Consider the following 15,141-nt stretch of genomic DNA (forward strand, 5'->3'; position numbering starts at 1 on the left):
AGAGGCTGCGGATGAAGGGTCCAGGCCGCTGTCATCGCCACCCTCTGAGTGCACGGGAGGAAGCTGGAGGGTCTCTCTTCCCTTTCTGTCCATGATTAATCTGCCACAGCAAGGGGCAGGGACACAAATCAGAAGGGGGATGAAAGAGGATAAATCCATGGTATCAGCAGCACCACATTTGCTAGATAATAAACAGACTCCTCTCCTCATAAATTTCCCTCCATTCCCCCATGGTTCCCTGCCACTGACACTGGCAGACATGGAGCTGGGCTGATCCTGGCCTTTCTGGTTTTCTGGCTGGTGGGGAGAGCTATGGCTCTGCTGAGGAAGCCTGGGACCCTCCACCCAGTCTGGCATCCTTCACCCCCTGCACACACTGGGGTGTAGCGGGGGCTGCAGGACGGCACAGCAAAGCCCCATTCAAGCTCATTGGCTTTAGAGAGTGCATGGGACACCTGAGCTGACTGCCATGAGGTGATCCATACCAGCATGTGAAGTAGGTGGGAGAAGCACTAGAGACAGCAAGCACTCTTTAATTTACTTGGTATTTCCACTGTCCATCTCAGTCCTCCCCAAGTGTGGCTTATTCTCTCTTCGTGCCCCGGACACAGCACTGTGTCCTCACTCCTCATTTTGGCAGCAGCCAGCTCACCCACTTTTCCACACTCCACATGGGGACATGACCCTGTTAGTTGGCTCGTGGCAGCAGGTGGCCCTGCGCCCTGCCTGGGTATCACTGAGAGGCTGACACGTCCAGCGTGGTTTCTTCAGGGATGAAGTGTGTTTAATGTAAATCTGACAGGAGTCACACTGCCGGAGAAAGCTTCAGGTGATGCCATTTCCCACTCACTTGGAGATGTGTGTCTTTGCCTGAATCTGGACACCCATGACCCCAGAGCTGAGGTCCCACGCTGAACACCTCTGCCGTGGGGTGGCATGGGATGCCCGGCAGCTTGCTGTGGGGCAGGACCTGCTCCCTGGGGGGCTCAGGGCAGTTCAAGATGCAAATGACCCCTGTGTCTCTACAGCTCCCAGGCACCGGCCTGTCCCAGCAGCCTGGTTTTGCTGGGGGACAAACCGGGGATGCTTCATGTGCGGCGAGAAGCAGCTCTTTGGGTACTGGGTGCTTGGTGCCACGGCCAGGTCTCTCCCTGGAGCAGCTGGACATTGCATGGAGGCTCACATGTGCCTGGACTCACACATGGCGAGAGGATCGGGGAGACATCACAGGTAATGAACTGCTCGGCTGAACACCTTGGGGGGGTGCCAGAGCCCTCCGGGAAAGCCCCCGGGAGCCCCAGGCTGGCCGGCTGCCTTCCCTGTGGCTCAGGGAGAGCGTGCTGCAGGGGAGGTACCCAGTCCCACCTCGCAAAACACTGCCAGGCACTTAATAGTACCTGTCCCCACCATCTCCCTGGCCTGGATTTATGCCTTGAGGGGTCACCTCTGGCGAGACTCTAATAACACGACTTTATTAGCTTTCTTGTTCTTTCTTTAAGATACAGTAGCAAGGGGGGAGGAGGGCAGCGGCACCTCGGGAAGGAGCAGGGGGTGTATGGATAGGAAGCAGCTGCCCTCGCGATTCCCCTTCTCAGTGACAAGGGGGAGAGGGAGAAAAATGATGCTCCCTCGAAATTTATCATGCACCCAATTACAATGTTAATTGGCAAGTCCCAGAAATCAATTAATTCGCAAATTTTTTTCAATTAAAAATTAAGATAAATCATAAAACGTTATTAAGCAAAGGCCAAACTCTGTGAACTTTTTTTTTTTTGTAGGCATCTGGGTTTTTTTTTAATTTAAATAAAAAAAAGAGCTGTGTTGCCAAAGCCCGATGCCCTTGAGTGCCTTTGCTGAAGCACAGGGGGCTGTCATCAGCAGGACTGGGCTGAAGACAGATAAAAAAATATCGACCAGTCGGACACACTGCTTCTGCTTTATTGATCAGGCGGGAATTTAACTTGCTGTGCATATCCACCGTGTCAGCAAGGGCCACGGGCGAAATTAAAAGTACTTGGCTTGGAGATGTCGCCTTGATACCGGGGGGGTGGGGAGAGAGGAAGGGAGGGGGAAGAAAAGGGGGAGAAAGGGAAGAAAGGAAAAAGAAGAGAGTGAAAAAGAACGAGAAGAAAGACAGAGAGAAGTTGAAGAGAAGGAGATTGCAATGCCTGCTTTTCCCTGATTGCAATCTCACTTGTTGGCTGGGACTTCTTGCCCAATCTGGAGCGCTCACAGGTGTCTACTGCATACAAGGAAGGGAATCAGCATGTATTTCAATGGAGCTTTTGGAAAAAACCCTTCTGACGCAAGAACGCCTCTAATCTTATGCATTCAGAAGCTGGGGGACCTGCAGTGTTTGCTGCACAAGAAGTCTGGGGACGTACCTGGCCGTCAGGTTGAAGTCCTCAGGCATAAATCGAGGAGACCTGAGGTGAGAGCCGTGACCCTGATGTGACACAATGACAACAGAGCTAATTCGGGTTTTACACACTCTATTTATCCTGCTGAGTCTGGCAGCACGGCCACTTGCCCTTCGCAGAGCAGCCACCCACACCGGCCTCAGGAAGGTCTCCTCCAAGGGCTCTTTGGGACAACACAGCACTCAGCAGATCCTGCTGAAATGAAGCAAACCCTTGCCTGGGGCAGTGCAAGGAGCAGCTGTATTTAAACACAGCGTTCCCTGAGCAGGAGACGGGTATGAGCCACATTTCATAACTTGCTCTGGATCCATATCCTGACTAGAAGTAACACATAAATGCCCTGTCGTTTGGGCATGCAGGGACCACAGGGATAGTGTGCTTCTCTCCTCGTCCATCAGCAGGAGTCTCTAGTGCAGGCTCTGTGGGGTTAGCATGGAATGACTTTAATTAGAAAAACCATGAAATACTGGAAAAGCAACCTGCGAAAGGATGTGAAAACCAGGACGCATCTCCAGATTCCTGGAGATATCTCTCAAGGACAGTGACCCTGCCTGGAGTGACCAGGCCATCTGCCAAGGTTCCACAGCCTTCATGTTTTAGCTATATTGCCAGCTTCCTCCTTATTCCTTATCCCACCCGGCCTGGAGCTGCCTCTGTCCCTACAGGAGAGCCACTGCTGTGATACTCTGCATAAAGAAACCTTGAGCTGAAGCCTCCCCCAGCAGGGTGAGGATGCTCAGTGCAGTGCCAGGAACTGAGGCAGCACTTTCTGCTTCTCCCCGAATGACAAGGGAGGGAGGATTAACAACAGTGAGAGGAAAAGAGCACATGTGCGAACGCCGGAGAGGAAGCTTCAGAGGGATGCTGAAGGAAGATTTAAGCCTGGGCAGAGGTGCACTGAGAACTGCTACAGGAGCTGGAGCACCACAGTCACACGGGTGGCTCTTTCCCTCTGACATGAATCAAAGCTGACTCCAAGAGTCAGCTAAATTCCCCTTCTGGGCGCTTCACCTGCTTTGAAGCTTGCCTTCCCACTGCATCTTGCTCTGCCCCCCTATGTACAACACTATTTGGGTTCCCTCGTTGTGACAGCATCTTTGAGGTCACCAGAAAACAGCCTGCAGCACTTTCCATTTGCACCAAGGTGAGAGACCCCAGTGCCCTCTGTGTTCCAGGAAATGCTTCGTAATCAGAGAATTGGAAGAGAAATTATTCTTGGACACACCAGAAAGGTCATTAGGGGGAATCAGTAGCTCCTGAGATGCTGAGTGCACAGGGATGTGTCTCCAATCTCCTAATGCAGTGGCAAGGAGCAATGAGAGCTGTTAGCCCAGTCTGGGAACAGCGTGGGCATGGGCTTGAAAACACAAATATGCTCAGATTAAGTATTCAATGAGGAGGAAAGAAAAGGAAGATAGAAAGAAAGAAAGAAAGAAAGAAAGAAAGAAAGAAAGAAAGAAAGAAAGAAAGAAAGAAAGAAAGAAAGAAAGAAAGAAAGAAAGAAAGAAAGAGAAAGAAAGAAAGAAAGAAAGAAAGAAAGAAAGAAAGAAAGAAAGAAAGAAAGAAAGAAAGAAAGAAAGAAAGAAAGAAAGGAGGAGAGAAAGATGTATGAAGGAGGGGAGAGTCTGCACAGCCATGGGGCACTGTGAGAACAGCATCCCCCCTACTCGCGCACCCAAGCACATCCATCCCAGTGGCACCCTGCCGAGCACCCCAGATGGCTGTTGCACCTCTATGTCCAACCCTGGGATGCCACAGCACAGGCACAGGTAATGGCATGAGCCATTATGTGGCTCATAATGGCATGAGGGTACTGCTGGCTACATCTGTTAAGCTTAGAAACCCCATTTAAATAAGGGTTTAGCCCTGTCTGAGCTTGCACCGTCCTTCAGCTGCAAAAGCAGGAACAGAGCCGGCATGGTCCAACACTGCTCCACCCTCTGGGCCATTCCTCAGCTATAATGATACACACCTCATCCTTCTGGGGAGGTGAAATCACAGCTCTGAAACATAGGTTTGCCACTGGTAATGCAGGGAAGAATCTGCTAGCTGCCACACAGGGGAATGAAATCCCCCCCCCGCCAAATAAATTTTTTAAAAAGAGCACTACATATTCAAGAACGGAGCATCTTGTTATTAAAACCACTGCATCCAAAGGCACATTACCAACCTTCAAGTGCTTGACTCAGCAACTAATATTTGTAGTGTGACTTCCCAAGGTTTCTTAAATGGCTAATAAATGCCACTTCCCCAAAGTCTAGAAAGCATCATGGACCCACTGGGGACCATCAGCTGAGGCAGGCTCCACAGCTCCTACTTCTTCCTTTACTCCTGTCCTGAAACTCATCTTCCCTCCCACCACAAACTCAAACCATAGCCCCAGACCTGTCCCTTCTCCACCCAGCCTCCCCCATCATCAGGAGATTGTCCTCTCCAGTCACTGCCTGGGGAGCAGCAGGCAGGGTTTAAGGTTCCCCCTGCACACCACCACCTCCACTCATAGTATTTACCTGCAGCGACATACGCAGCGATACACCTGTACGCACATGGTGAGGTGTGTGTGTGCCTGTCCCAAGGAACACCCATGGGTGCTGTTCTCAAATGCTGTGCCTGCCTGCACTCCTTGGGTGGTCCTGGGCTGGAGAAATGCATCTGCAGCCAAAGCACCAGTCAAAGCTCTGAGCTGGAGCCATTGACAGCTCCAGAAAGAGTCTCACATTTCAGTGTGCTTTATTGCAAGCCTTTAATACGGATGAGGTGTAAAACAGGTGAATGTAAATCAAGTGACGATAGGACACCCGCATCTAGCACACAGATAAGCTTCATGCACACAAGTCAGGAATATTCATATATTCTGCAGTGACCAACCTGGCTGGGATACGGGGCATTGGTGTACGCAGAGAGTCACTGTTATTATTTCTTATTTCTACCTTTGTGGCACTTAGTTGCTCAGGTGGGGATTGGCACCTTTTGCTCTTTGAGTGGTACATGCAGAGCAAGGAGAGAATCCCTTCTGTACAGAGCTGTGGGGCCAACGCTCGCCCACCTCCCACTCTGCTGCTTTGTGCCTGTGCTCTGCAAAGGTGAGCTACTAGGTAATTTCTCTTTGCAGGAGGAATACCAACAGTCTTGCCCGGCAAGAGTTAAACCCCATAAAACCAAGGCTTGTAGTTTTGTTTTCTTTCAATTTATACCCTTCACTTAAAGAGAGGGGGGGAAAAAAGAAAGGAGGGGGAGAAAAAAGAAAGCCAGGTGACATATTCTAAGAGGGAGCACCGAAAACGTGTTAAGCACTTCAAAATCTCATATATTCAATCGGCCTCTGGCAAGACATCTGCCTAATGTTAGCGCTTAAATATCCTTTTCCATTTTACATGCATTCAAGTCTCATTTGAGCGAAATGAAACGGTATTATTAAAGGGAGATTTTGCACAAATGGCCTGAATTTGACATGTCAAGTTCAATGAGGCTGTTACATATGTAACACCGAGAAGGGCTCGGAGGCTGCCGGCTCTTGAAACAGCGCCAGTGGCTCAGAAATGAAATTTGCATTCAGAGAGCCTTGCCTTGCCGTGTGGAGCTGTGCACCGGGCTCGGCCAGACCCGTGCAGGGTGGAGGAGCTGTGGGGTGAGCACAAGCAGGTCCCTCCCTGTGCTTGGGTGACTGGACACACCAAGAAGGCAGCAGAGCTAGAAACTCAGGTCCCTCATTTCCACTCAAGTCCCCTTTTCCAAGGGAAAGCTTGACCCTGCACCAGGGTTGGATCCTCCTGAGTGGTGTTTGTCACAGGTCCAAAGGCTGGTGTCCATCCCCTGGGCATGAACAACCCCTTGGCATGGGTGGGTGCTGCCCTGTGGCTCAGCATGGCTCCTTCTGCCTCACCGCATGATGCTCCAGCTTGGTAGACCTTGAGATGTCCCTGCTCTGAGGCCAGAATGGTCACAACAGCAATGCCTGTGGGAAAGAAGGGCTGTCCCTGTCCCTATAGCAAACCCCACTCCTGCCAGCTGAGCAAAGGGTGCATTGGTGTGGGTGGGATGCAACCCAAGTTCCTGGTGAGCTGGGACCATGGGTAGCATCATCCAGGCAGCTCCTACCGCTCCTTTGTATCTCAGCCCCACAGAGCTCCTATGTTCACGTGGCAAAATTCTTTTTCCTCCTTCCCTTCCTCTGTCCTCCTCGGAGCTATGCTAAGCTCCCCATTCCAGAGATGCCCAAGAGCTCACATAAGCACTAAACACCCGGTGGAAGCAATGATGTGGAGCAGCCCCTCCACCTTGCTTCTCCACCAGCGTCTCCCCTCCTCTGGCCCTATGGCAGCATCTCTGCTGGCTCACCCCACCATAGAGCCCCACGGCCGTGCTGCCTTAGGGGAGATCCCGGCACACGGGGAGCCCCGGTGTTGTGGCGGGAGCTGATGTGGCGCCTGCCAAGTCTCTGGTGCTGCAGGCTCAGCGGGCAGGAGTGGATCTGCCTTCCTAACCCCAAGCGCTGGAAATTTATTATTTTGTTGCAAATCATTAAGGTTTATTAAAACTTAACAGCACAACCCAGGATTGGCTGTAACCTCTTTAAATTAAAAAAAAAACCAACAAAAAACAACGGCCCTTGGAAAGCAGCCCCCCGGTTTGCTTCTCCCCATCAGACTGATAAGTAACAGCTGCTCAGCCATTTCGGTAACAAGTCGGTATTGGCAGGGAGCGGCCAGGGCTGCCGGTGCCCGTCACGTTTATAGGCCTACATTTTATTTTTATGTTTATTGGGTTATTTGAGATCATTATTAGTTTCTCTCTCCTCTTGTTGATGTGTTCTTGCTCCCGGCTCCTCCAGGCAGGAAAGGTGGGGGAATGGGAGACAGGGCCACCCGCTAGACCAAGCCACCCCACCGGAGCTGGGCAGCGCCCAGGAGATGGACCTGCTTGTGTCCTGCTGCCTGCCATTGCTGCCCACCCTGCCTGCCCTGCCTGCTGCTGGCTGGCCCCTGCATCGCTCCCCTCCAGGACTGGGAGAGACTGTCCCTGTGCAGAGCTACTGTCTTACAGATTAGCCTCCATCGCCTGAATCCATCGACTAGATTGAACGTTATCTATCACGCTACGGAGGGAGTCGTTATTTAATAATTAATAAAGACCTCTGATTCTTCTTCGCCGCCTGCGTGGCCGAGTGGAGCGGGCCAGGGAAGTGAGGGCAAGCCGAGGAGAGCTGTCTCCTCTCTAACTGCTGCTGTTATTTAAAGGAATAATGCCATTCTTTTTCATTTGTCAGCTGGCCCACAATGGCCCTTGTCATGCTTTATGATTTAGGGTTTCCTTTCCTTTCCCATTAAACGCCACCTTCCCATCACCGCCTCGCGCCAGCCAGCCTCCGCTCCTGGCTTGCGGTTTCAGTTTCACTCTGATATTGGCCCAACTTCTTTGATGGGCTCCTCCGAGCACTAATTGCTTCTGTTCATTTAAACCTGTTCACTAATTTGCAGTGGCCCTTTATTAAGTTGGATGCAGCCCAAATTACACCATAAATTACGCTTGCAAGGGGACTGGGTGTTGCGGGGGATAAACCCCCCCCCCCCCACTTCTCCATCTTCCTGTGCAATGTGTGGGGGATGAGGGTCTCAGCCTGAGGCTGCGGGTGCTGAATTTGGGAGATCTCAGCCCAGACCCACTTGGGGAGCTCTTTCTTTAGCTAAAGCTCCCTCCTTCTCCCTTCATCTGCAACGGCTATCATTCAGTTACAAACAAGATCCAAGCCGAGCAGGGACAGATTCTGCATCCTCCACACCATGCACAGCCACGTGCACCCCCTTGCCCTGGTGCACACACACACACACACACACACACACTGACACATGTGCTCTCCCTCCTCTCCTACCACCTGGTGACGTAACTTTGCTTCTAGCTGGCAGTTTGATTCCTTTCCTCACCTTTTAATGACCGGGGAATTCATTAATAATTGAAATAAACACGCTCTTTTCCAAGGCTGCTGAGTTTTATTAAGGCAGGGGCAGGGATCTGCCAACCGTTGGCTGCAGCCATTTCCTAAATGCTAGCAGTTAAAATGCAATTATTATTATTATTTTTTTTTAAATAGAGGACTTTGCTGTGCTGGGGAAAGCAGAAGAGATCTGAAGGCAGCTGAGGGGTGGTGTGCACCATTGCTGCAGACCTGCTCCATCACTGGACATGAGCTGCCCACCTGAACACACATCCCTAGGGCAAGGGGTGTCTATGCCCTACGGGAGGCATCTCTGCCTGGCTTTACCACTGTGGTGAACTCCAAGGAAATGTTTCTGACCCTCTGGCTAGCACTAGATCTCCCATATCTGGTGGCTGTGGGTACCACCATCTCCTCTGCCATCTGTGGGTGCCCTGGCTGGCTAACCGGGGATGCTGGTGGACCCCAGGGGGCTGCTTACCTGATGTTCAGCTGGGTGAGCTTCTCCAGCTCCTGCTCCATGTGCTCCTGCAACTCCCCAGGGCGAAGTAGGACCTGGCAGATGGGGCAGATCGGAGCTTGGCTGTCAAACAAAGTTGCTTTCTTTTTGCCTGCAGGGAGGAAAAGAGGGGAGAAAGCTTTAGCTCTGGTCGGCTGCCATCAGCATCCCCTGTACTCTGCCCTAGTCCCTGTCCTAGCTGAGGTGTGAAACAGGGTGGGATTTTCTCTCAGTATAGCCCCATTTCTCTCACCATCCCGTGCTCCCTGCAGCAGAGACTGGATCTGTTCTGCAGTGGGGCAACAACTGGCATGAGAGCATCCCAGCTCCAGCCATGGGCCTTCCAGTCTTGTGGGAGCAGCCACATTTCAGGAGTGACCCCATGCAAACCCAATTTCCCCAGTTTACAGTGTGGGTGGTGTGACTTGGGGCAGACAGATGACACAGCACTACCCACTGTTCTTATTTAATAACAGTAAGTTAAGAAGAGCCATCTTCATCCACCTCAGCACCCCTGAAGTCGGGTGGGTCAGGATAACCCCCTGCAGGGCAGAGCAATCCTCCATGGGCACACAACGGTTTGGAGGCAGAGGAGATCCTGCAGCGCTGGGCTGAGGATGGCAGGGAGCAGGTCTGGATGCTCGGCACAGCCACCCTGGCAGTCACTGGCGATTGCTCACCCAGTCCCCAGGCTGGGAGGAGGACACCCCTCACCCTCTCCAGACCACCAGCAGTTCTGGGCCCTGTAGATGCCTGAGCCCTGCGTCCTCTGGGGCTGCATCATCTCTGGGTGAGATCTGGGGGTGTCTGTGGACCCCAATCTCGAGCTGAGCTGAGCTGAGCCCCTGGGGCCACCCTGGAAGCAGGGCATTACCTCACACCCTCCTTGCCCCAAATCCTCCTCACTGCTCCCCTGCTCAGCCACTTCTCCCTGGTTAACTCCCTGCTCCGAAGCCAATTTCCTCCAGCTCAGAAACTTTATTGCCCCCACTGTAAGGAATATACAGCGTCTATTTAACATAAAATAAAACTCTAAAGCAAACAATGAAGTTTCAATAAAACAGAGAAGCCCGCGGGTCTCCAGGCCCCCCTCTCCCAGCTGTATTAGCAGCTCTGCTCATGAGAGGGCGTGCGGAGCCTGGCTCAGATGGCTCCGGCGGGGAGAAACATGCTTTATAGCCGCCTGTTGTCATCTAACATGAACCCTCCTGCTGGATTATTTATTTATGTATTAGACGTGTATCAAATTGGTTAAATTCGAGTGAGAGGCAGTAATGCACAATAAAGCAGACGACGCTGGATACAAGGGGGCTGCGTGCACCGTGGCCTTCCAATTGAGAGCCAAAAGGTGCCATTTTATGGCTCCTAACGATGGCAGAGCCCAGTTAAATGAATCCCCATTAAAGGAATAGACCTTCTCAAGGTATAAAACATTGGTGTGAGCGGCTTTACTGGGTTCCTGCTGCTCACTGTATAACTGCCTGGTGCAGGCATTTAACGAGAGGAAGGGTCTGAAATAAGTTTGAGAGTCACCTTGGCTCATCCTTGTCTTCCAGCAGGACACAGTGCATGTGCCTGGTGGGAGCGGGTCTGTTGTTGGGACGTTACCTGCCCTTTTCTTCAGCCTCCCTATAGGAGGTGGGGGAAACTGAGGTGTAAGGTGCAAGTTGGGCCAGTCCAGTGCTATGGGGCATACCCAACCTCCCCAGCTTCTCAATCCGCTGGGAAGTCTCCCATTTGCAGAGCCAGGAGAAAAACCCAGCCAGTCTCTCCTCTGGACTTGAGCTGCTCCTGACAGCTCCTGGGCAGAGCCCTGGCAGGCCCTCAGCGCCTCGGCTCCTCATCCCTGCCACCCTTCTGCCAGAGAGGACACAGCATGCAGCCCATGCAACTGGGAACATCTTCCTCTCTCCTCCTTCCCTTGTGTTTAAATAATGCCCAGAACCCAACCCAAACCCAAACAACCAGCTCCCTTTGACCCTTGCGGGAAAGGTCAGCATTTCAGTAATTCCACCTTCCTCTTGGAGCTTCTCCACTTTTGTATAGTGGGGGCCCAAAATAGCCCAGGAGCGTCCCCGACCACCTGCTATTTATAACCCCAACTTTGCAGGAAAACAATGGAGCTGTCTGAGTCTCCCTCCCAAAATAAACAGGCAGCCTTTGAGCGGACGGGAAATCCTGCTGGATCCCCGCTGTGGGGTGTGCAGATGGAGGGGTAAACAGGCTGCCCTCCGCCCTACTGTGCTGTATCCCTTCTCCCAGCCCAGGTCACCACCATGGGGCCCATGAACCCCTCTCAACTGCCACCCACAGTTTGGGCTAGTGGGGCATGGATGTTCTTGGCAGCACCAGAGGGTGAACTGGAGGTTGAGCATCCCCAGGTCTCTGCTCTCCGGGAAGCCCAGGGATGTTTGTTTGCTGGAAGCGGTGACGGAGTGTCCTGGACTGCATCACTGGGATGGGTAGCCTTGGAGCAAGAGGCACAGCTGCAGTCCCTCCTGGGGATGAGCTCTGTAGCACCAGGCTGGTGGCTTTTTTAACCTCCTGCATGCCCAAGTCCTTGCTTCCTGCTTGTTCTTTGGGGCTTTTCCATGGGGTGCATGTTCCTAAGCAGAGGTGACTTTGGATCTCAAAGGCTAGCGCAGCCAGGAGGGATCTCAGGCCATGGGAAGGAAGCTTGCTGCCTTCCATGGCCTCTCCCAACCCCAGCCCAGCCCAGCAGGAGAAATGAACAGCAATGGTCTTACCCACCAGTTACCTCAATGATATGGTGGCGAACTCATGCCAAGGATGTGACAACTGTCACCCCACATCCCTGTGACAGCCGGAGAAGATCCCCTTGCTCCAGTGAGTGCAGGAGGCTGGTGCTTGCACTAAAGCAAGGGCTTCCAGAGGGACAGGAGAACAGGGACCCAGACACACAGCCAAGTCCCTGATGCACAGATTGCAAAGCAGGAGACAGAAAGAGCCCTAGCTCCTGGCCCAAGGGGCTGACAACTGTGCTTTTGTAGGAGCAGGGCTAAGTGCAAGTGACAGGCAGAAGGGAGGGATCATCTCCCATGCCAGCAGGACACCTACACAAACCTCCTTAGGTCTGTGAAACCTGCTGCATGCCCGCCGTGCCACAGAGGTTGCCAGCGGGATGTGTCTCCCCAAATCACTGGCATATGCATCGACAGCATGCCCCAGAGCCTGGCACATGCCCATGCTGTGGTGTCTCACACCAGGCAGCGGTACCCAGCTCCGTGGTGTGGGATGCTGCTTTGTGGGGAGGGAGATGATGGGCATTGTGAATCCTCAGGTTTTGTTTGTGAATGCAAAGGTGGAGGGAGATGCCTATATCCTGCCTCTCCTCTCCGGAGCAGGGACAACCTGGTACCCATGAAAAAGCAAAGGATGCTACACTTCGTGTAGGTACTCACCCCACTCGAGGGAGCAGAGGGCATAGATTTGCCCAGGACAAAACAAAGGGTTCATATCCCCAAGTGGGCTGGACCCACGCCTGCCCCAGCAGCGAATGCTCCTCATTTGTCCCTCCCTGCCCTGTGCCAAACCCGCTCCTGGGAGACCCTGAATGGCTCTTTTCAGGCTTTTGTTTTTTGGCAGCTGTGTTTTTGTTTTCTTTGCCCCTCTCTCTCCCCTTCGCTCTCTGGTTACTCGGTAGGCTCAGCTTCAGTGTTTACCCTCCTCGGCTCTGCCGTGCTTCCCCTGCTGCCGACCCCAGCTCGCCAGTGCCAGAGAGATGAAAAGGCAGAGCCTTGGTGCTCCTGCTGTTTGCACGGTCTCCTGGGCTCCGCGGAAATGTTTAACTCCACGTGTTGAAACTGAATATTTCCTGCTCTGAAAGCAGAGGGCTTGATACGCAGACGCACCCCTGTGTTGAGGAATTTGTCCGTGGGCTCTGTTGGAGGGTATCTGCAAACAGATCCCAGCCCAGGTGGGGACTGAACTGAACCTTCCTGATTCCTCTGGGGATCAAGGACCAGATCCTGCCCTCAGTTACACTGATACCTATCCAACATAATTCTCCTGCATCCTCTGAGTCAGGCCTGATTCCCCATGAAGCAGCTGCTAGTGGGATCTGGTCTCTGGGCTGGGAACTGGGCTCAGGTACCAGGGATTAAGTGTGGCACTGAAGAGGTGTGAAGGCATGAAGTCATCCCCGCTTCCCCTCTGTGTCCATGCCCTGGAATGGAGGGCTGACAGCACCCCGAGGTGTTTGTAAGCCAGGACTGGGTCACTTGGAAGGGAGAGCTTTCCCCTCACAAGCAGAAAGGGAAATGCTGTTTTGCAGACTATTTAAGTGAGAAAACAAGGGACTCAGCCTGCTGACAGCCATGACAGCACATGATGTATACAGCCCCTTGTCACTACACAGCATGAAGTAAACGATGCTCCCAAGTCACTCTGAACGAGCAAAGTTTACAAGGTGTGAGGGCTTGCTCTGCCCAAGAGCTCAGCAATTTGCCAAATGAATGAAATAAATTGTTTATAGTTCAATTGCTCAGTTCCACTGATGGCTTATTTCACAGCCGGGTGCCTCTCCAGGGACTGCCACTGTGGGTGGCACAGGTGGTGGCAGCATGTATGGAGCACTGGTGGGGTCACGTTCCCTGCTGGGGATGCGTTTGCTCTTTCCTAACAGCCCTTCACTGGGCAGACCCCAGGGCATCTGCCCGGGTTTCAGGTCTTCTTTCCACACTGTTCTTCCTTGCAGCCATCAGAAATTTGCCCCTGGGAGGACCAGCTCTTCCCTCCCAATTCCTGATCTCTCCTATCTCAAACTGTTTTCCACTTGTCTGAGTATCAAACTCCCCCTCCTCTGAGATACCTCCCTCCATCTCACCCTCCTATTTCCTCTCTCTTCCTCTTAAACACTCCATCATTTAAACCCAATCAAAGCCAGTTGATCTGAAACTCTTCTGAATAGAAATGACCCCATGCTGGGGCCCTGCAGCCCCGCACGTCTCTTCGGGGGCCGTGCTGAAACCAGGTGGGTGGTAATGGAAGTGCTGACACAGGCTCCTTGACAGCATCGCCACTGCCAGCGCCTGTAATAATCCCTCTCGGCTCCCCCGCAACTCCGTTTCCGCAGCGATTATTTTCCATTCGATGATGGGCTTGCTGTTATTTGTGTACTGATAGCAGATATCTTGTGTGACAAGCCTCCTTTCCTTCCAGCTCAAAAAACAATAATTCAAAGAAAGCCCCATATTAGCTTGGAAATAGCCAAACGCTCGCTCTTCTCCCAGCGAGCCCGCGCTGCAGCCGTTGAGGCTCACAGAGCCCTGACAGTAAGTGGCAGCCAAGGGGCTGCGATGCAGCTGGGGGAGGATGACAACAGTGGGGTGAGGAAGGCGAAGATCGTTCATGTGTCAGTGCAGAACACCCCAGAATAACAGCAGAGGCAAAAAGTATTTGGCAATAAAGTGAGGGAGTGGGAATAACTTTGCTCATCACTCTCCCATCTCCCTGTCTGTTCCCAGTGCCATCCTCATGGGGTCCTGCATGCTGGAATCCTGCTGGTTTTGACTGAGGCCAAAAGGTACGTGGCCCCCAGAAACTGGCACAGGGGTGTGGCTTGAGTTCAGGGCACATCCCGCTCCTTCCAGCAGGCCCTTCCCCTCGCTTGGGCTCTTGGCTGGCTGTGGGATGCAGAGCTCTGCTGTATGGGATGCAGACCTCAGCTTGCTGCCCAGGACCAGGCGCCCTCGATCCAGCCCCTCCTGCACTTGCTCTGCACAGGGTGGTGGAGAGCCAGGCACCAGGGGCAGCGATGGGCCATGAGGTGAGTCCAGGTTTGCGTGATTGGCTGGGTTCAGCATCTGGCCATAAAGACATCTGCAGCACAGCCTAACTCTTGCAAACACCCCGCAGTGCAGCTAGTGCATCCAGATCACCGGGGAATCACTCTGCATCCAGCTTACCTGCCCTTCCCTGGAGAATGTGTGTTTTGGAAGTTTGTGCAGGTGGGAAGAGAGCAGAGATCCGTAAAAGTAGATTTTCATGTAAGAAAAGGCTTTTGAGGAGTAATTTTTTCTCCACTCCTGCATCACAGAGCAAAGCTGCTGCCAGGCATCAGCAGAAGCTGGACTCAGATTGTGCTGGGCACAGCACGGGGACACTCCTGCCTTGAATCTAGTGGAGGGCAACAGGGATGGGTGACAGCCAGTTTTATACAGCTGGGGTGTATAAAACATATAGAGGCACAGACAGACCCAGGGACCTCCACAACCTCAAGAGCAAACTAGGGCACAGCGAAGAGCTGAACTCAGCCCCCTGCATCCCTG

At 52.7% G+C, this 15,141-nt stretch overlaps 1 protein-coding gene across 1 annotated transcript in view; it reads right to left on the bottom strand.

Annotated features, from left to right (window-relative positions):
• Positions 1-15,141, bottom strand: part of RNF220 (ring finger protein 220) — a 222,369-nt gene that overhangs the window by 78,891 nt on the left and 128,337 nt on the right. The window contains exon 2 of the mRNA XM_026853902.1: positions 8,834-8,963. Within this exon, the coding sequence (XP_026709703.1) occupies positions 8,834-8,963 (130 nt within the window). The remainder of the gene's footprint in view (positions 1-8,833; positions 8,964-15,141) is intronic.

Source organism: Athene cunicularia, assembly GCF_003259725.1.
Source record: "Athene cunicularia isolate RWA chromosome 8 unlocalized genomic scaffold, athCun1 chr8_part1, whole genome shotgun sequence".
Classification (NCBI taxonomy): domain Eukaryota; kingdom Metazoa; phylum Chordata; class Aves; order Strigiformes; family Strigidae; genus Athene; species Athene cunicularia.